Genomic DNA, 19967 nt, shown 5'->3' with positions numbered 1-19967 from the left:
TACATGCATTCGTAATCCCTATAATTGGATCAGCCATCAAGCTTCAAGGAGAATCGTTTGAAAGACTGTTGGCAACCTTATGATTCCATCTACAGTTTATGATGTCACTCCTTTTGATGCAAGAACATTGTTTATGTTGATGGAATCATGGAATATAGAAGAAGGCCAGTCCCTTCGAACATGCTCTGCTATTCAATAAGATCATGGCTGGTCATGTGACCTCAATACCCTCTGCTCCACTCACTTTACACCTATGACTGTGGGACTTGGTACAACATACCATTCACAAATTTGCTGACAATACCACGGTAGTGGACTGTAGAAAAAGGGGTGATACAGGAGGGAGATTGAGAAATTGGCTGAACAGTGTACTAACAACAACCTTGCACTCAATGTCACCAAAACCAAGAAGTTGATTGCAGATGTTAGGAAGGGAAATCCAGAAATCTGCGATCCAGTGATCAATGGGAGAATCAGGGTGAGCAAATTTAAATTCTTGGGAGTCGCTATCTCAGGAGATCATCCCCAGATCCAATGTACTAATGTCACCATTAAGAAAGCATGTCAGTGCCTCTACTTCCTCTGGAGTTTGTGGAGGTTCGGTATGACATCAAAAATATTGGCAAATTTCTACAGATGTGTGGTGGAAAGTGTGCTGCCTGGCTTAATCATGGCCTGGAATGAAGGCACCAATACCTCTGAGTGGAAAGCCCTGCAAAACATAATGGGAGCTATAGTCGGAGTTGATAAGAGTTGGTGGGGTGGAGGGGAGAGGGGGTATGTGTCATGATCTGAGCCACGCTCACAACCATGATGTGAATAGCCAAATTTCTATTAAATCAAGAATATCTACATGGAACGCTGCCATCAGGGTGCAGCAGCAAGGATCTACAGCACCCAGGACATTGTTTGTTCTTGAAAAAACACAAAATGCTGGAGAAGCTCAGCAGGTGAAACAGTGTCCTTTATGTAGCAAAGGTAAGGATACATAACCAACGTTTCAGGCTTGAGCCCTTAATCAAAGTATGAAAAGATGCTGGCAGGTGTCTGAATAAAAGAGGGGGGAAAGGGGGTGGCAAAGGCAGGAAATGACAGGTGGAGAAATGATGAAGGTATGTCACTGGTCATTCATTGTCCTTGGGTTTAAACCATGAAATCAGTACTGTACATACTTTTGTTCCTGTTTCACTTGACACGGCTGTAGAATGCTATAGTTGACCTGTTAAAATGCTCGTGGAAATCCTCTTCTCGCTGTGCCAGGTATAACGTGAATAAACATTGTGAGGGCACCTTCACCACAAGGACTTCAATGGTCAAAGCAAGCACCTCACCATCGCCTTCCTGAGAGACATTAAGACATAACCAGTAAATTCTGGTCTTGCCAATAACACCAGTTCCTGGAAAAAAATAATAAATAAAATGATAAACACGCCCATATTTGAGGGGCCGAATGGCCTTCACAGCAGACCACGCCACTTCGAGTCACATCCAGAACCCTTCGCAAGAGACCCGCCCAAAAGCAATACCCACTGCTTCGGGACGAAATACCGGCAAACTTGTGCTTCTCATCGATTGGCGGAGACACCAGAAATCTCGACGACCATTGGCCCAAGAGCGCAATAACCATGACGTCACTGCTAATTTATTTTCGCTGAGCGTCATTGGTGCAGCTCCCTTTGAAGACACCGCCTTCTATGACACGATTCATTAACAGAAGGCTCACTATTTGATTAGCAGCTTATTTGACCAATCATAAAACAGAACGGCCAACTATTCTGAACAGCTATTGGTCAATCTCCCCGTCCTTGATCGTGGTGGTCCCGCCCTGCTGGTCGGATCGCGGCGTCGTCCGACGGTGGCCTGCGGCCGCGAGATGCGGAAGCTGAAGGGGGAGCTGAGGCCGCGGAAGCAGGTGAGCGGGTCAGGCGGGCATGGAGCGGGAGAGGCCGCCGTCCTGTGGCAGTGGCAGCGCCAGCCGACACAACGGCGGCAAACGCGCCCCGGGAGCGCTGCAGCCGCCGGGCAGAAAGGTGAAGTATGCTTTTGGGTGACGCAGCGATGGTGAGTTGGGAGGGAAGCTCCAGGCCCGGCGCGGTCACCACACACCGCCCCTCCTGTTGCCGTGACAACCGTTACGCACTCAGTAGCCCCCCCCCCCCCCCCCCCCCCCTCCCTGCGCGCAAGGAACAGATTGATTGAGAAATTTGGAAACTATCATAACACAGGAAAGGTTGGTAGTGCTTTATGATGGCAATCAGGACAGAGTCCAGGCATTTCAGATGCAGGTCCAGTTCTTGGACGCTATAGATAAGAGGGAAGGAAAAGTCATGGACCCCTTCCACCCCACATACAGTATGTTTCAGTTGCTCCCACTTGGAAAGAGATACAGAAGGATCAGATCCAGTACCATCAGGCCGAGAAACAGCTTCTTCTCACAGGCACAGAGAATGATGAACAACCAAATGAACTGTTCACACTAACCATGCAAGACTCTTATATTTACGAAACTATTTGTTTGTTTGTATCCATGAATACTTGTCCTGCATATGTATTGTTTCCCTGTATGTGTGTTATGTCTGGTTGTGTGTCAACATGTTTTGCACATAGGACCAGAGAGTGCTGTTTCGTCAGATTGCACTTGTACAATCGGGTGATAATAAACTTTAGGATGAGAATTTTGAAATCCTAGTTTGAGTAAACCAAGAGCTCATGTAGATCAGGAGCAACTTGGTGCAGCTTAAGATTGCAAGGATCTCTCCTTGGGAATGGTATGTTCAGAGAAAATGGGGATCTTGGTGAGAAGTGATTGAAGGAAATTCCTTGCCTCAAGGTGCATATGCCAGAGTTGGGACCAGCCCCTTGTAGTTGAGCAATGGAGAGCCTTTGCTGGAGGGTAGTGCCAGCTACTTTGACCAAAACTTACAAACATAAGCAAAACTAATCTGCAGACTGAGCAGCATTGGGTGGTGAGGGTAAGAATGTTTCATTGGGGCCCTGAATCAGCAATCCAGCAGGCAATTTTTAATTTTTGCTCCAGATTTCAGCATTGGTAATCTCTTCTGTGACTAGCATGAGTTGGTTTGCACAGTCAGATCCAATTTAACCATTTTGTTGCTGTGTGGGGGGAAGGAAACCTTATGGCTGAAGTTTAGATGAGCCAGTTTATATTGGATAGATTTTTATGTGGTGACCCCTCTTTTGACAGTTTAAGGTTGGTTGTAAATGAGCAGTTTGCAGAGACAAAGGTGAAGAATGATTTTATTTGGGGAGGAAGAGGTGCTTTTGAATTTCAGAGGAGCATTACTGTGTCTAAAGAGTGAAATATTTGCATAGCTCGACAGTTTGGAAGCTGTTTGGTTGAGAATAGCAGTTCTGGACAGCCTGGGAGTCATTTGTTGGAAGACATTAGCAGTTTTGGATGGTATGAGAGCCATTTGATGGGGAGAATAGCAGTTCGAGATAGTGGGGGAGTAGGAGTTCCAGATGGTATGGGAGTCTCGGTGGAAGAGAATCATAATTCTAGATAGCATTGGAGCTATTTGGTGGGGGGAGAGAGATAACAGGATATCTTAAAAAAAGTAAAGAGCAGGAGACTGGTCCCATTGACAAAATTAAGTTGAAGGGGTGCTAGAGAAATGAATGAGACAGTTTCTGTAAAATGGCACAGGCAGCCATTGGTGACTTTCTGTAGGCTGCAGAACCCCCATTAGAGGCCTTAAAGGGACAGGCCATCAGAGGTCAAAGTCCAAAACATGGAGTGAGGCCCAGGATTCAAACAAGGCTGAAGTGAAGGGGTCTGAGACCTCCCCTACTGTCCATATTACTGGCAAATGTCCAGTCAATGAAGAATAAAATGGACAAGCCTACTCTACTAGAGACAAGTAAGACAAATCTCAATTGTTTGCCGCACTGAAACCTGGCTAACAGAATACACCAAGACACCGCGATCCAACCAAACACTTTCACCATCCATAAACTGAATCAGAACTCAGATTCTGGAAAAGGGAGAGGAGGCTGTGTGTACTGTTTCATTAATATTGGGTGGTGCACGGACATTGGAGTTATGTCGACCTCCTGTTCTACTTCTGTCGAACAAATCTCAATTAAATGCAGACCCTTGTATCTGCCCTGAGAGTTCTCATCAGTGATTCTCAGCAAAGTTTACATCCCTCCCAATGTCTGTTACAAGCAGGCACTTGCAGAGCTGCATTATATGGTCAGTAAACGAGAGACAGCCCAGCCCGATGCACTACAAATCTTAGTCGGTGATTTTAACCAGGTCTATGTCAAGAAAACCCAACCGAACGACCACCAGCATGTAACCTGCTGAACTAGAGGTCCCAGCACACTTGATCACTGCTACACCAAGATAAAGAAGGCCTACTGTTTTTTCCCCCGAGACCACTCTTTGGTAAGTCTGATCACCTGGATGTGCTCCTTCTATCTTCATACAGACAGTCTAAAAAGAGAGACTCTGGAGGCCAGGACAGCTAGAAGGTGGTCACAGGAGGCTGAAGAATGGCTAAAGGTCTTCCTCGAGTCAGTGGATTGTGTGGTGTTCAAGGACTCCGCTGAGAATCTGAACGAGTACAGAGGCTGTCACGTTCTTTATCAAACAGCTGTGGATGAATGTGTCCCCACCAAATCATTTAGTGTTTATCCCCAACCAGAAGCCCTGGTTGAATAATGAAATCTGGAACCTGCTGAGAGTCAGATCACAGGCATTTAAGTCCAGAGATCCAGATCAATACAGCAGAAGCAAATGGAAACAACAAGGGACACTCGACAGCTGTGGCAGGGCCTAAATGCCATAAGCAGTTTCAAAATCAAATCTGCTAAACTAGCAGACAGCAAAGCTTCTCTCCCAGAGGAACTCAAAGCCTTCTACACCTGATTTGACGACAGTAAGCGAAAAACCACCCCTCCGCACCCCATGATGATCCCATCCTGTCCTTATCTGAGGAAGACATGCATTCTACCTTCAGGAAAGTGAATTGGAGGAAAGATCTGGCCCAGATGGAGTATTAAAAATCTGTGCTGACCAACTTACCAAGGTATTAACGAATATCTTCATTATCTCATTCCAGCAAGGTGCCTTAATTACTATCGACCCTAACGCTAATGATAAAGTGTTTTGAAAGCTCCTGTCTGAGTGGTGACGTGGATACATTCCAGTTCGCCTATTGTAGTAACAGGATGGCAACTCACTGGGTCCACACAAAGCCCTGGCCTCAGGATGCACTTTATCTACTACAGTTTGGCATTTAACACCTACATCTCCATAAAACTGCTCAGCAAACTCAGATCACAGTGGGGAGTTAACACCCCACTGTGTAATTGGATCATGGATTTCCTCACCTCCAGACCACAATCAGTGAAGATTGGTAAGAACTTCTCCACAATCTCCATCAGTACTGGAGCACCCCAGGGCTGTGTTCTTAGTCCCTGCTCTACTCACTTTACACTTATGACTGAGTGGTTCGGTACGACAATAACACCATCTACAAATTTGCTGACGATACAATGGTAGTGGGTTGTATAAAGGAAGGGAATGAGTCAGCACACAGGATGGAGATCTAAAACTTGGCTGAATGGTGCGCCAACAACAACCTTGCACTCAATATCACCAAAACTAAGGAGCTGATTGTTGACTTCAGGAAGGGAAACCAGAGGTTTACAATCCAGTGATCATTGGGGATCAGAGGTGGAGAGGGTGAGCAAATTAAGTTCTTGGGAGTCACTATCTCGATGGATCTTTCCTGGACCCAACACACCGTTGATATCGTGAAGAAAGCATGTCAATGACTTTACTTCCTCAGGAGTTTGCAGAGGTATTGTATGACATCAGAAACCCTGGTAAATTTTGACAGGTGTGGTAGAAAGTGTGCTGACTACATCACAGCCTGGTATAGGAACTCCAATACTCCTAAGCGTAAAGCTCTCCAAAAGGTAGTGGACACAGCCCAGGACATCACAGGCAAAACCCTCTCCACTATTCAGTATATCTACAGGAAACGCTGCCATTCGAGGGCAGCAGTAATCATCAAAGATCTCCTCCACTCAGTACACTCTCTGTTCTCACTGCTGCCATCAGGAAAGAGGTATAGATGCCACAAGTCTCACACCAGCAAGATCAGCTGCTACCCCTCCACCATCAGTGGACAGTGTTTGTTTATATTTATTTACAATTCTTTGTGTACACTGTCCACATTTTTTCAATACCAATTCGTGGTAATTCTGCTGTGCTGGGGGCAGCTGTTAGGTAGCGGGGCAGGGAGCTATCAGGCAGCCGGGAGTTGGGTCGCTGGCTGATAGTCATCAGTCCACCCCCAGGCAGCTGCACATTCAGGTGCCTCGGTGGAGCCCGGCACTCCATCGATTATCCCTCCCAGAGGAGGGTTGGCGTCAGCGCTTCTGCTGCATTCAGGTGAGTATTTTTTTGGCTGGAAGGGTGGAGATTATGCAGCTTTACAGTGGGGTGTTCAAGCCACCTAAAGGGCCTAAATTCTTCCTTTGGCTCATGTACTAGGGGCAATTTTCAGTCTTGAAACAACTCAGCAACTTGTATGTGAGGAAGCATCTTTAGTAGTTGTGCCACTCTTCTGTCCTGTTCTATCTTTATTAGAAATACATTTATTGGAAGTCTCCAAGATTCTGAGAGGTACAGATAAGGTAGAGAAGCCAACACCTTTATCCCAGGGTGGGAATAGCAAACACCAGAGGACATCTATACGAAGTGAAAGGAAAATTTAAGGGAGATAGCAGGGGTGTTTTTTTTTCCCCCAGATTTGTAGGTGCCTGGAATGCATTGCCAGACGTGGTGGTGGAGGCTGTAACATTGGGGGCATTTAAGAGACTTAAATGTGGACGAAAGAAAGATAGATAAAGGGTTAGGAGGTAGGGAGGGTTTAGGTTTTGTAGGAATATATAGGTCGGCACAACATCGAGGGCCAAAGGGCCTGTACTGTGCTGAGTTGTTCTATGTTGTAATTGATTTCTGGTACTTGAAAGTTTCTGGGAAATAGTACACAAATCAGAGGATGCGAAGCAGAATGGTTGGTGGAATTACCATCCCCATCAACAAAGGAAAGGATCAGAGCAGATTAATCAGAGTCTAATCAGGAGAGTGTGAACAAACAATTAATTTGTTGTTAATTTTATGTATTTAAGATTGGCAGTTTGCAGGTTTTTTTCGGGGGGGTGGGGGGAGGTTAAGGACAGTGAGAAACTGCTGTCATTGACACAGCCCACACTTTTATTTTGGAATAGACTTGGTTGGATGCAAATATCTCCTTGTGAATAATCTGTCCTTTTGATTCTTTGTCATTTCCATAGGCACGAACCACAAAAGCACTCAGGTCATTACAGTTTGCAAATCCAGGCCGTCAAATAACACAATTCACTCCAGAAACCAGTCGGAGAGAGAAACGGAAGCTACAAACAAAGCAGCCAAGTCAATCTAATGCAGACAGGTAACCTATGTCTGTTGTTTTAAAAAAAACACAAAATGCTGGATAAACTCAATAGCTCAGTGTCCTTTATATAGCAAAGGTAAAAATACATAACCAACGTTTCGGGTTTGAGCCCTTCATCAAGGTATGGATAAATGTCGGCAGGGGTCTGAGAAAAAGAGTAAGGGAGGGTGTGGTTGCAAAGACAGGAGGTGACAGGCAGAGAAGAGAGGGAGGGGACAGCAGTGATCAAGGGGAGGAGGGATGGCTAGGTGAAGGGAGGGAAGAGAACTGCACAGGGGGAGGAAGAGAGGAGCAGATGAGGAGAAACCAGAAGAATCTTTGTTAATGCCATCTTTGTTAGTGCTCAGATAGAAAATCAGGTGTTCCTCCAATTTGTGAGTGGTCTTGGTGGGATAGTGCATAAGGTCATGGACAAATATGAGAGTGTGACACAACTGAATTGGTTGGCTTCGGGAGGCCTCTGTCGCTGGTGTGGTGGAGTGAAGGTGCTCAGTGGAGCGATCTCCCAGTCTGCGCCCAGTCTCTCTGATGTAGAGAAGGCCACAAAGGGAGCACCAGATGCAGTAAATCAGTCCTGTGGATACACAAGTGAACTATTGCTTCATTTGAAAGACCTATTTGGGGCCATGGACTGTGGTGAGTTGGGGGGGGTGGGGGGTGGAGGAGGAGAGGAGGTGTTGGCACAGATGTTACACCTTCTGCGGCCACAGGAGAAGGTACCAGGGGGAGATTGGTAGGGAGGGATGAGTACATGAGGGAGTCACAGAGAGGAGCTGACCCTATGGAAGGCAGAGAGGGGAAGATGTGCCTGCTAGTGGGTTCCTTTTGTGAGTGTCAGAAATTGGATAGATGCAGAGGCTGGTTGGGTGGTAGGTGAGGATAAGGGGGTCTCTATGTTTGTTACGTCTGGGGATGGGGGACTACAGAGCAGATGAGCAGGAAATGGAGATGTACAAACTCTTGTCCCAAATTGCAAGTATTATCACCTGGATGTACTTCTACTCTCGGTGTACAAGCAGAGACTGAGGACAACTGCACCAGTGGTGAAAGTATGGTTAAGGGAGGCAGAGGAGCATCTGCAGGATTTCTATGAAGTGGTGGAGTGGACCATGTTCAAAGACTCGCCATGCAACGACTGTCACCAACTTCATCAAGATCTGTATGAACGAGTGTATGCCCACATGCACATACCAGGAGTTCCCCAACCAGAAGGCTTGGATGAATCGAAAGATTCGCAACCTGCTGAGGGTGAGATCAAGGGCGTTTAAGGTTGATGATCCAGATATTCTCAAGAGGTCCATGTTCGACTTGTGGAAAGATCTCAGCAACAAAGAAGCAACTTTGGGGGAAGCAAGAGATTGATAGATATTTGTCATCTATGGTAGGGATTGCAGGCCGTTACATTCTAGAAAACTAGGATGACCACCATAGTTGGCTTTGATGTTTCACTACCTGATCAGCTGAACACCTTCTGTGCTCACTTTGAGAAGGAGAACACAAAAAGTGCCGACAAGAATCCCTGCAAAGGCTGATGACTCTATGATATCAGTCTCTGAGGCCGACATCAGAACATCATTCAAGAGGATGAACTCTCGCAAGGTGTCAGGGCCTGATGGTCTGAAAATTTGTGCCAAACTAGCTGAGTGTTCACGGACAATTTCAATCTCTCACTGCTACAGTCGAAGGTTCCCATCTGCTTTCAAAGGGCATCAATCATCCCAGTGCCCAAAAAGACCAGAGTGAGCTGTCTCAATGACTGTCGCCCATTAGTACTCACATCTACTTTGATTAAATGCTTTAGAGAGGTTGATCATGGCCAGAATTAACACTTTCCTAAGTAAAGGTCTGGACCCACTGCAATTCGCCTATCGTCACAGTCACTCCACAGCAGATGCAACATCACTGCTCACACTTAACTCTGGATCCCCAAGATAACAGCAACTCGTACATCTAGCTACTCTTCATTGACCACAGCTTAGCCTTCAACACGATTATTTCCTCAGTTCTGGTCAATAAGCTCCAAACCCTTAGCCTCTACAACTGGATACTTGACTTCCTCATTGGAAGATCACAGACAGTACGAATTGAAAGCATCTCCTCCTCTGATGATCAACACAGGCGCAACTCAATAACACATGCTTAGCCCACAACTCTACACCCATGATTGTGTGTAGGCACAATTCAAATACTATCTAAATTTTCTGATGACACCACAGTTGTCAGCAGAATTCACACAGCAATAAGAAAGCGTACAGGTAAGAGATCAGCTAGTTGAATAGTGTCACAACAATAACTTTTCACTCAACGTTAGCAAAACCAAGGAAATAATTGTGGACTTCAGAAGAACATGAACTAGTCCTCATGGAGGGTAAAGAACTTTAAATTCCTAGGTGTCAACATGTCTGAGGATCTATACTGGAGCCTCTGTCGATGCAATCGCTAAGAAGGCTCGCCAGCTGCTGCACTTTGTGAAGAGTTTCAGGAGATTCGCTATCTCACCAAAGACTCTTGAAAACTTCAGGTGGGGAGCATTCTGCCTGGTTGCATCACTGTCTGGTACGGAGGGAACAATGCACAGGACAGGGAAAGGCTATAGAGGGTTTTTAACTTGGCCTGTGACATCACAGGCACCAGAGTTCGCTCCATCAATGACATCTACAAGAGTCTGTGTCCTAAGAAAGCAGCCTCTCTCCTTAAGGACCCTCACTACCCAGGCCATGCCCTCTTCACTGTTACCATCGGGGGGGGGGGTGGCGGGGATGGTACAGGAGCCAGAAGATGAGCACTTGGCGGTGCAAGGACATCTTTTTCCCCTCTGCCATCAGATTTTTGGAATAATCAATGAACCACACACACTACCTCACTTTGCTATTTTCTTTTTCATGCACTTTTATTTATCTTGAAATGTGGTTTATTGAAATGTTAACATAGTGTTGTTGCCGCAAAACAAATTTCATGTTCATGACAATAAACTCTGATTCTGATGCTATTTATGGATTAGAAAATTGTGCTTTTTTTTAGCAACAGAGATTGCAAAAACATTTCTAAAGGCATAGGAATCACAACCTGATAGAATTTACTCTTTGAGAGTTTGAGAGGAAGAAGCTAAAATGGGATGTGTCAATGTTACAGTTGAGCAAAGTTAACTACTAAGGCATGAGAGAGGAGCTGGCCAAAGCTGATTGGAAGGCAGCCCTAGCAGGGAAAATGGTAGAGAAGCAATGGCAGGAGTTTCTGGGAATAATTCAGATAGCACTGGATCATTTCATCCCAAAGAAGAGGCAGCATTCCAACAGGAGCGTGAGGCAACTGTGGCTGACGAGGGAAGTCAATGACGACATAAAAGCAAGAGGGTCAACAGTATTGCAAAAATTAGCAGGAAGCTAGAGGAATGGATAGCTTTTGATAACCAATGGAAGGCGAATATAATAGCAACAAGGGGAGCAAAGATGAAACATGAAGGTAAGCTAGCCAAGAATATAAAGTGTAAAAGAAGCAAGAGTGGACTTCAAACAAAGAAATGGTGGATGAGCTGAACTGGTATTTTGTGTCACTGTGGAAGATGCAAGTGATATGACAGAGATTTGAGTGAGTCAGGTCAGAAGTAATCGTTATTGCTTAGAAAACTGAAGGTGGATAATTGATCTGGACCAGATGGACTGCAATCAGGGTTCTGACAGAGGTTGCTGAAGAGATTTTGAACATGTACATTAGTAGGGATCATTCAAGAATTGGTAGAGTCAGAAATGGTTCCAGAGGAATGGAAGAAAGAGACAAAAGACTGGAAATTATAGGCTGGTTAGCCTGATTTTGGTGGCTGGGAAGATTCTAGGGTCCATTATTAAGGCCAGGATTCAGGGTACTTGAAAGCCCAGGATAAAATAAGCCAAAGTCAACGTGATTTCCTTCAGGAGAAATCTTGTCTGAAACATCTGTTGGAATTCTGTGATGAAATAACAAGCAGGACAGACAAATGAGTCAATTTACTTGAATTTTCAGAAGGCCTTTGACAAGTACCTCACACGAGGCTGATTAAAAAAAGATAGCCCATGGTATTACTGGAAAGGTACTAGCGTGGGAAGGAGATTGGCTGACTGTCAGAAGGCAGAGAATGGGAATAAAGTAGGCCTATTTTGGCTGCCTGCTGGTGACTAGTGGTGTTCCGTGTGGGTCAGTGTTGGATTTGCTACTTTTTCAAGAAATATATTACTGACTTAGATGATTGAATTGATGCTTTGCGGCCAATTTTAGGAATCATATGAAGATAAATGAAGGGTGGGTAATGTTGAAGCAAGGAGTCTTCAGAGGGATCTATATAGGTTTGGAGAATGGCAAAGAAGTGGCAGATGAATTGGTGCATAGGGAAGTATATCGTCATGCACTTTCGGGGTAAGGAATAAAGAAGTAGACTATTTTCTAAATGGGTAGAGAATTCAGAAAGTGGAGTTCCAAAGGGACTTGGGACCCCTAGTCCAGGATTTCCTAAATATTAACTTGCAGGTTGAGTCCGTAGTAAGGAAGGCAAATTCAACATTAGCATTAATTTGAAGAGGACTAGGCAAGGATGTAATGCTGGAGTTTTAGAAAGCAACAGTCAGAACACATTTGAAGTATTTTGTAGTTTTGGGACTCAGCTAGGATGTGCTGATGTTGGAAAGGGTCCAGTGGAGGTTTACAAGAATGGTCTTGGGGATAAGAGGAGTGTTTGATGCCTCTGGGTCTGAACTTACTGGAGTATGGAGGGATGAAGGGGATTTCATTAAAACCTACTGAATATTTAAATGGCTAGACCTAGAGACTATGGTTCTAATAGTGGGAGAGTCTACACCAGAGGGAACAACCTCAGAATAAAAGGATATCCCTTTAGACCAGAAATGAGAGATTTCTTCAGCTCGAGGGTGGTGAATCTGTAGAATTTGTTGCCACAGTCAGCTGAGGCAGCCAAGTTTTTGGAAATACTTAAAGCAGAGGTTGATGAGTTTTTGATTACTAAAATTATGGGGAGAAGGCAGGAGAATGGGGTTGGAAGGCTAAATGGCCTAATTCTGCTCTACCTTGTGGTCTAAACATGACCAGAAATCAGATTTCTATGGGGATATCCTTCATGGCCATGAAAGGCAGGTGAGTTTGATTGAAAAATAATTGATTCAGCATGATGCAGGAATGCTCTGGCTGTCTGTAAAGGGATCCACAAAGCCAGCAATCATGCCATTTTGAAAAGACATCACCCATTCCTTTAATTTGCTTCTACTTGCACTGCATAATGCTCCTTAATCACAGATTCCTTTAGAATACATGTGTGCATTAGTGTCCCCATTATTTATTTTTCCACACAGTTCTGGAGTAAATTGTGTAGTATCAGATCACTTATGATCGGTGCTTTGTATTTTAAACATACAAAAGTCTGCAGACACTGGAATCTTGAACCAAAACAATCTGTTGGAGTATTGATGAAGACTTCTGACCCCAAACATCTACAATTCTTATTCTCCTGCTGATGCTACATGACCTGCTGAGTTCTTCAAGCAAATTATTTATGGCACTCCTGGAATCCAGAGTCTTGTCTACCAGGTTCATGAAACACCAGGCTAGAGCACTTGTTAAATTTCTTGTTGGTCACATTTCACTTTGTTAAAACTGATGGTTTCAATTCTACACGCAAAATGACATGCTGCGAATAATTTGATTAATGTTTTTTTAAGTCTGGTCTAATTATTGCTGTATCAGTCTCTGTATTAACTGTAGGCAACCAAACAAAAAGCCTTAAATAAAAAGTGCAGGAGGTTTTTGAGCACAAAATGGTAACCCAAATAAATTTTGCAATTCTTTCTAACCCTGTTCGGTTTCTTTTTTCAGATACCTGGTTTATTCCTGTTCTTCCTCTTGATCATTGAATTCTAGATGATGGAAGAGGGACAAGCAAAAAAGTATAATTAATCATTGTAGATGTCCATGATAATTATTCTCAATCTAATCCAAACGAACAAGGACATCAAGATTTTTCTCAGCCCAAAACAAATCTGAATGTCCATAGTTTAAAAAAAATTCTGGTCAAGGTTCAGGCACGGTAGTGGAATATGTGTGGAGGAAATACAAAGAATTAAACTCTTGATTCTTTTGCATAAAGAAGGAAATCATGTATTAAAGCAATAAAATTAGTTCCAATGTTTGAGCAATTCTTCAAAGAAGTTTCCTTTGGAAGAATTAGAAAATCCTGTTTTTAAAAAAAAAAGTGTATAATGTCCTTCGTTATTCACTTTTTAAAAACTTGAGATGGATGCTGAGAGGCTGATTCCCTGTCTGGGGAAATCTTGAGTGAGGGGGTCATAGCCTTGGGTGTAGGGCTTGGCTGCTGGGGATTGAGCTGAGAAATTTCTTCAGTCTGTATATCTTTTGGAATTCTTTCCCCAGAGGATCAGGAGGCTTAGTTAATAAATTTATTCAAGATTGAGAATATATCTTTGGAAACTCGTAGGAATCAAGGGATATAATGAAAAGACCAGAAAGTGAAGTGGAGATAAATTAGCCATGAGCGTATTGAATGGTGAAGCAGGTTCAGGGAGCCATATGTTAATAAACTCCAATGTGTAGCCAGCAAAGAGATGTGATCAATAAGTTTAAAATTCATTTTGTGCAACACCACCGCAAGACTATTTTGATATATAGCTGTAGAGAATTCCGTTCTTTGATTCGGCAAGATTTGATTATTTGCTTTGTTCTACCTGTGGCATAATGTTGTATATGTGGGAGGGTGAAGGTTTAGAGGAGATGCTTCATGGATTTGGCAGCTTGAATGTAGTATTAAGGCATGAAGCACTTCTGCTCTGAGGACAGAGTAGGAAATTGGAGCAAAAGGCTGAGAAGTGATTTTGATAAAAATGTTCAAAGGCATAAACAAAGAAAATAAGCAACTGTTTCCATTGTCTTAAGTTTGTGAGCCAGATTTAAGATGATCTACAAAAGAACCGGGATGACTTGAGGATATTTTTTCACACCTTGTGGCTATAATGTGACATTTCCCCATTCCCCATTCAAACGGAACCCTGATAGAGCCTTGTGGCTGGGGAGGAGAAATCGTAGGACCACAGGGTAATTGACTGATTTGCATGTTTATTTATTGTTGTTTGGGATGTGGATGATGGTCAGGCCTGTATTTACGTCCATAGTTTTATCATCTTTAGGATTTGTATTTGCAATGACCTTTTGGAAGCCTACACACCAAATGTGGCTATTTCTGTATTGCTTTAGTCATCTCCCAAAAATTCAGTCAGTCAATTTCATAGTTTGCTTTATCTATTACAAATTATACCTCTTTGGAATGATTATCTAGCCTGTCACATACCCACAGAATCTTTTACATTTAATTTAAGACCACTTTTTGTTCTATTGAAGTCCAGGGAGTATTCATCCATTCATAAAACAATTTTCAAAATTGATCCAGTAAACTTTTTTCTCGCTCCCTCCAAAGGTTGATGTAGTCGTCGATGCGGTCTCACTCAAGCCTTGCCAGTATAATAAGACTTCTTTACTCTTGTTCTCTATCCCTCTTGCATTGAAGGCCATCACGCCATTCAACTTGCACTCAAGTTGTGAGTTTTCACCATTGCTGGCCTGCATGAATCCTCTTTGTCTAAAATAGAAGTTTTCCCCTGTGAACCTGAGCGAAGCCTTTAGTCAGTGTAAACCCCTGCCCCTTCACCTCAGCATTGCTATTTACCTCTCAAGTGTCTAATCACCTGGAGCCCACATCACCACTAAAGAGGTCCACCTTTTTAATCCAAGTTTTGGGCTCCCTCATGACTCAAATGTCTAATAGCATACAGATGCCAATCTTGTATGACTGTCTACAAACTTTCCATGCTCCTTGTGTTTTCAGTCAAAGCTGAAATCTAAACATTTGGATTCAAGATCCCTTCTGTACAACTGAACACAAATCCAGTCCGCACGATGATGTGGTACTGAGGAGGTGTTTAATGTTAGAGATGCTGTTTTTTAGATGAAATGATAAATAGAACCCCATGGATGCAAACGATGATTTTAAAGAAGGAAGCTCCACTGAATGTCTTGAAAAGAAAATAATGTTGGCAACATCACTAATACATTTATTTGGTTATCATCCTCCTAATGGCTGCAGAAGTTTGTTGTGCCTGAAATTACTGCCCTATTTTCTATATTAAAAAAAATAACTACATAAAATGTTGTGGCATTCTTGAGTCATGAAAAAGGAACTCCAGGACAGCAATGTTTTATTTTCCTTTGAAGAGACCCGTAAGTGGGAAGAATAGTCAAAAGTAACATTTGATCAGAGCTCTAACTATTATTTGAAATTATTGACTGCACATTGAATGAAACAAATAGCAACAGCATAGCATGTTCTTGTAACAGTTTTATAAAGATGTGAGAGGGCTAAAGGAAAAAAAACCCAGGATTTCTACCCCTGACTTTTGCTATGCAACAGATTGTCACTTGGGATTTTCCCTTCCATTGATAAGGATTCTACAAGAGGGATTAGACATTGCCTGTGGAATCAGAGCATGCATGGGCATAAATTGAAATTGTGTGTCTAAACTCAAATACCAGTGCTTCCAGTAGCCAACCATTTCAACTTTTCCCTCCACATTCCTACAAAATATAATTTGTCTTCTCCCTCACACATTATCAGGGAGAGGCCAAATGTAAACTTGAAAAACACATCTTACATGACACGCAAGTGCTGGAGGAACTCAGCAAGTCATATATTTAATGGAAAGCAATAGGCCGGAGCCCTCCTTCATTTACCTAACCATCTGTTGCTAGGAAACTACAAGAAATGAACATGAACATCTTGAACATTTTCAGCTGATCATAGAAAGGTATTTCCAGAGAATCTTGAACTTCGAGGACAAAATCTCAGTAAAACAATATATTTTCTCAGAAGATTGGGAATTTAAAAAAAAGAATTCCAAACTGGAGCAGGGCTTGCTGAGTCGCTGAATAAGCAGATATTTTGATTATAGAGGAATTGAATGTTATGGGGATTAGACAGGAAAGTGCTGCCACCCACAATGACATAAGCCACGACCTGAAGGAATAGCTGAGCAGACACATGGGATCATGGTCCTCCTGTTTTCGTGGGTTCAAGTGTGGAAAAGTAATTTCTTGTTTACAAGTCTGTTAATTCAAGGCCGGTAGTTTAAATTTAATTTATTTAAATGCAGCACTGTAACAGGCCCTCTTGACCCATAAGGCTGTGCTATCTAATTACACCCAATTACAACCCCTGGTACGTTTTGAACAGTGGAAGGAACCCACCCAGACCTGGGGAGAATATCCAAACAGACAGCACGGCATTCAGGCCCCGGTACCAGTCGCTGGCTTTGTAATAACGTTGCACTAACCTTGCACCAACTTTGCTTCCCTTTGAGCATTTCTAAGCAGTTTCAGGAATGGGTTATCTGCTTTATGAAATGCTACATTAAAGTGCAGTTTAGAGTGATCAAGTGAAATTCAGGCTTTGGGCAACTCAGCAGGTCAGGCAGCCTCTGGATGGAAAGAAATAATGGATGTTTCAGGTTGAGACCCTGCATGTGAACTGAAAGTGTAAAGGAGAGGCAACCAGTGTGAAGAAATAAGGGAGAGGGGTGGATCCAGGTGAGGAAAGGTTTGTGAGCAGATGGAGCAAGGTGGGGAAGGGTAGAGATCGTGATGGAGGCTGGGAGCTGGAAGTAGAGATGAGAAATGGTGACACATGAAAGAATGCAGCTGATGGAATCTGGAGCAACAAACAAACTTTTGGAGGAAGTTGTATGAATCAAGCAGCATAAACTGGTTGACCCACTGAGTTCCTCCAGCAGATTTTTTTTGGTATTATGGAATCTGTTGCATCTCCCCTCCCTATCCTTTTCTTATTTTCACTCTTATAGAGACTCCCTGATTCACTCATCCCTCCTTGTCCCTGACACCTTCCCCTGTAACTGTATGCGGTACAAGATCCTCATCCTTGAAGCATCTCCATCCAGGGGTCTAAATGACACTTCCCGCTGAGGCAGAGATTCATATGTCCCACTTTCAATCTCATCTGTTCCATTCTGTGCTCTTGGCCTCTACATTTGTGAGACCATGTGCAGACCAAGCAACCATTTTGCTGAACACTTGTGCTCTGCAATGTTCACCTAGAGCTCCCAGTTGCAAGCCGTTATAACTCTCTTGCCCATTCCCACACCAACTTGCCTAATGTCAACCTCCACTGCCAGCATGAGGCCAAACTAGATCAGCAGTCTACAACCCAATGTCATGAACATAGAATTCTCCAATTTCATCTAATCTTTATCAACTCTATGCCTTTCTTGCTCAGATCCACCCAAGTCCTCTCTCACACACACACCCTTTTGTACAAACTCCACCCCCCCTTTTTTTTATTGAACCAAGATAAATATGCATAACCAACTTTGGTTCTGTAACTGATTCCCATGAGCCAGTCTCCACGCAAATGTGATGTGGGAATTTGTATCGAGAGGAATAGGTTACAAGCAAGAGCAGGGTTGTAATGTAGAGGCTTTATAAGATACTGCTGAAGCCTCACAGAGTACAGGGTACATTTTTGGGCTCCTTATTTAAGAAAGGATGTGCTGACTTTTGAGATGGTTCAGAGAAGATTCACAAGAATGAAGATGTATGACTGCTCTCAGTCTTTACTCCCTGGAGTTCAGAAGAGTGAGGCGGGACCTCAGGCATTTCAGGTTGAAGGCCTGGACAGAGTAGATATGTTGTTTCCCCTGGTAGGGGAGTCCAGGACAAGAGGGTGCAATTTCAGGATTGAAGGGTGCCCATTTAAAACAGAAATGTGGAAGAATGTCTTTAGCCAGAGAGTGGTGAACCTCTGGAATTTTCTTCCACGGGTGGCTGTGGAGGCCAGGTCACTGGGTGTATTCAAGGCAGAGATTGATAGCTATCTGAATAGTCAGGGAATCAAAGACTATGGGGAAAAGGGAGGGGAGTGGGGCTGGGTAAGAGAATGGATCAGCTCACGATGGAAAGGCAGAGCAGATTCAATGAGCTGAATGGCCTATCTCTGCTCCTATATCTTATAATCTTGTGCTGCCTGACTTGCTGATTTCCTCCAGCAGTTCTTCACTCCAGAATCCACTATCTGCATTTTCTTGTCTCCTGACTATTTCCAAGCTGATGCTCAAGATAGGATGTTCTTCCTGTCTCTTCAGAGGCTTCTCACTTTGTTTAGACATTTAAATCGAGACATTGGCATACAGTACAACAACAGACGCTACCTGCCCATGAGCCATTGCCACCCGAATACCCCAATTGACTACAACCCTGTTATGATTTGAAGAGTGGGAGGAAACCGGAGCACCTGGAGGAAAGCCACGCAGAAATGGGGAGAACGTGCAAACTCCTGTTGGACAGCGGCAGATTTGGTTCCCGGTCGCTGGTGCTGTTACACCGTTTGTGCTATCCATACCATGATATGTACTTGAATGCTCAGACTTCCTGTTTGTTCTTGCAGGCAAACGATGCCCATTAAAAGCAAAGTCTATGACAGTCAAGGTCTCCTCATCTTAAGTGGACTGGACCGATGCGATTGTTTGGACGAGGATTGTTTGGGCTGCTTCTACCCCTGCCCTAGTTGTGGCTCCCAGAAATGTGGCATAGAATGCCGGTGTGACCGAAAATGGTTGTATGAACAAATTGAAATAGAAGGTGGCGAAACAATTCGCAATAAAAATGTGAACTAGGTTGCTTTGGGTTTTTTAAAAGAGAATTTTATTTCTAACTCTAATGTGCCATTTTCTTCTACGACTCATTGGATATGCAGCCTTGTTAAAGTGTTGCCGTGTGGCTGACACCTAATGCAAGGTACATTCCAGCAAAAGGAAACTTGTTGCCATTCTTAAAAAGATATACTTGCATATTTAATAATTTTTAATATTAGAGCAATTTAAATATATGATCAGTGTTAAATGGTGTGTGGTGAGAGTGCTAATACTCTCGAGAAGAGTATACCGTTCTTCTAATCAGTCACTTAATTTGAATTTTTGAATTCAAAATTTTTAAGCAATAAATTCTAGTTGTAGTAGTTGACTTTGAATTACTGGATAATTCAAAAAAAAACAGCAGAAAATCATATTTTGAGTGTCAGCACTGTGCTGTATCCAGCTTGGCTGTAAATGAACTGCTTCCTTCTGTCATGCTATGCTGCTCCAAAATAAAGCTGTTGAGTTACTCAATTCTCTGACTTCTGAGAAAAGTATGTAATTTTTCTTCAGTTTCAAGACATCTTCCAATATGAAGACCGACACAAAATAGTTGTTCAAGTCCTCAGCCATCTCCACGTTGCTCAATATCCCCCCCCACTGACCTTCCACTTTTCCACTTTGTCTAATTGTAAAAACATACTGTCCGTATTTAAAAACACAAAAATGCCGGAGGAACTCAGCAGATCTCAGTGTCCACAGGAGGTAAAGTTGTATAGCTGACATTTCAGGCCTGAGCACTTCT

At 43.3% G+C, this 19967-nt stretch overlaps 1 protein-coding gene across 3 annotated transcripts; it reads left to right on the top strand.

Annotated features, from left to right (window-relative positions):
* The first annotated feature begins 1673 nt into the window (after positions 1-1673).
* LOC138745678 (ARL14 effector protein-like) lies at positions 1674-19696 on the top strand. 3 transcript variants are annotated; one of them, XM_069902973.1, is made up of 3 exons: positions 1674-2030; positions 7336-7472; positions 13332-18431. In XM_069902973.1, exons 1-3 carry the CDS (start codon positions 1932-1934, stop codon positions 13360-13362), a joined length of 267 nt encoding a protein of 88 aa, XP_069759074.1. In that variant the 5' UTR covers positions 1674-1931; the 3' UTR covers positions 13363-18431. The 3 variants fall into 3 exon arrangements, with proteins under 3 accessions (XP_069759074.1, XP_069759060.1, XP_069759067.1); XM_069902959.1 differs by lacking the exon at positions 13332-18431 and adding an exon at positions 18976-19696 and having other exon boundaries at positions 1688-2030; XM_069902966.1 differs by lacking the exon at positions 13332-18431 and adding an exon at positions 18976-19696 and having other exon boundaries at positions 1689-1912.
* The last annotated feature ends 271 nt before the right edge of the window (positions 19697-19967 follow it).

Source organism: Narcine bancroftii, chromosome 1, assembly GCF_036971445.1.
Source record: "Narcine bancroftii isolate sNarBan1 chromosome 1, sNarBan1.hap1, whole genome shotgun sequence".
In the NCBI taxonomy this organism is placed as follows: Eukaryota; Metazoa; Chordata; class Chondrichthyes; order Torpediniformes; family Narcinidae; genus Narcine; species Narcine bancroftii.
This window is presented reverse-complemented; position numbering and strand designations above follow the sequence as displayed.

Bases quoted from the DNA above. Each gene is read 5' to 3' on its own strand.
- LOC138745678 (XM_069902959.1), top strand. From the start codon at position 1,932: ATGGAGCGGGAGAGGCCGCCGTCCTGTGGCAGTGGCAGCGCCAGCCGA. The intron at 2,031-7,335 runs GTGAAGTATGCT...TCATTTCCATAG, and splicing joins TGCAGCCGCCGGGCAGAAAG to GCACGAACCACAAAAGCACT. The intron at 7,473-18,975 runs GTAACCTATGTC...TTGTTCTTGCAG, and splicing joins AGTCAATCTAATGCAGACAG to GCAAACGATGCCCATTAAAA.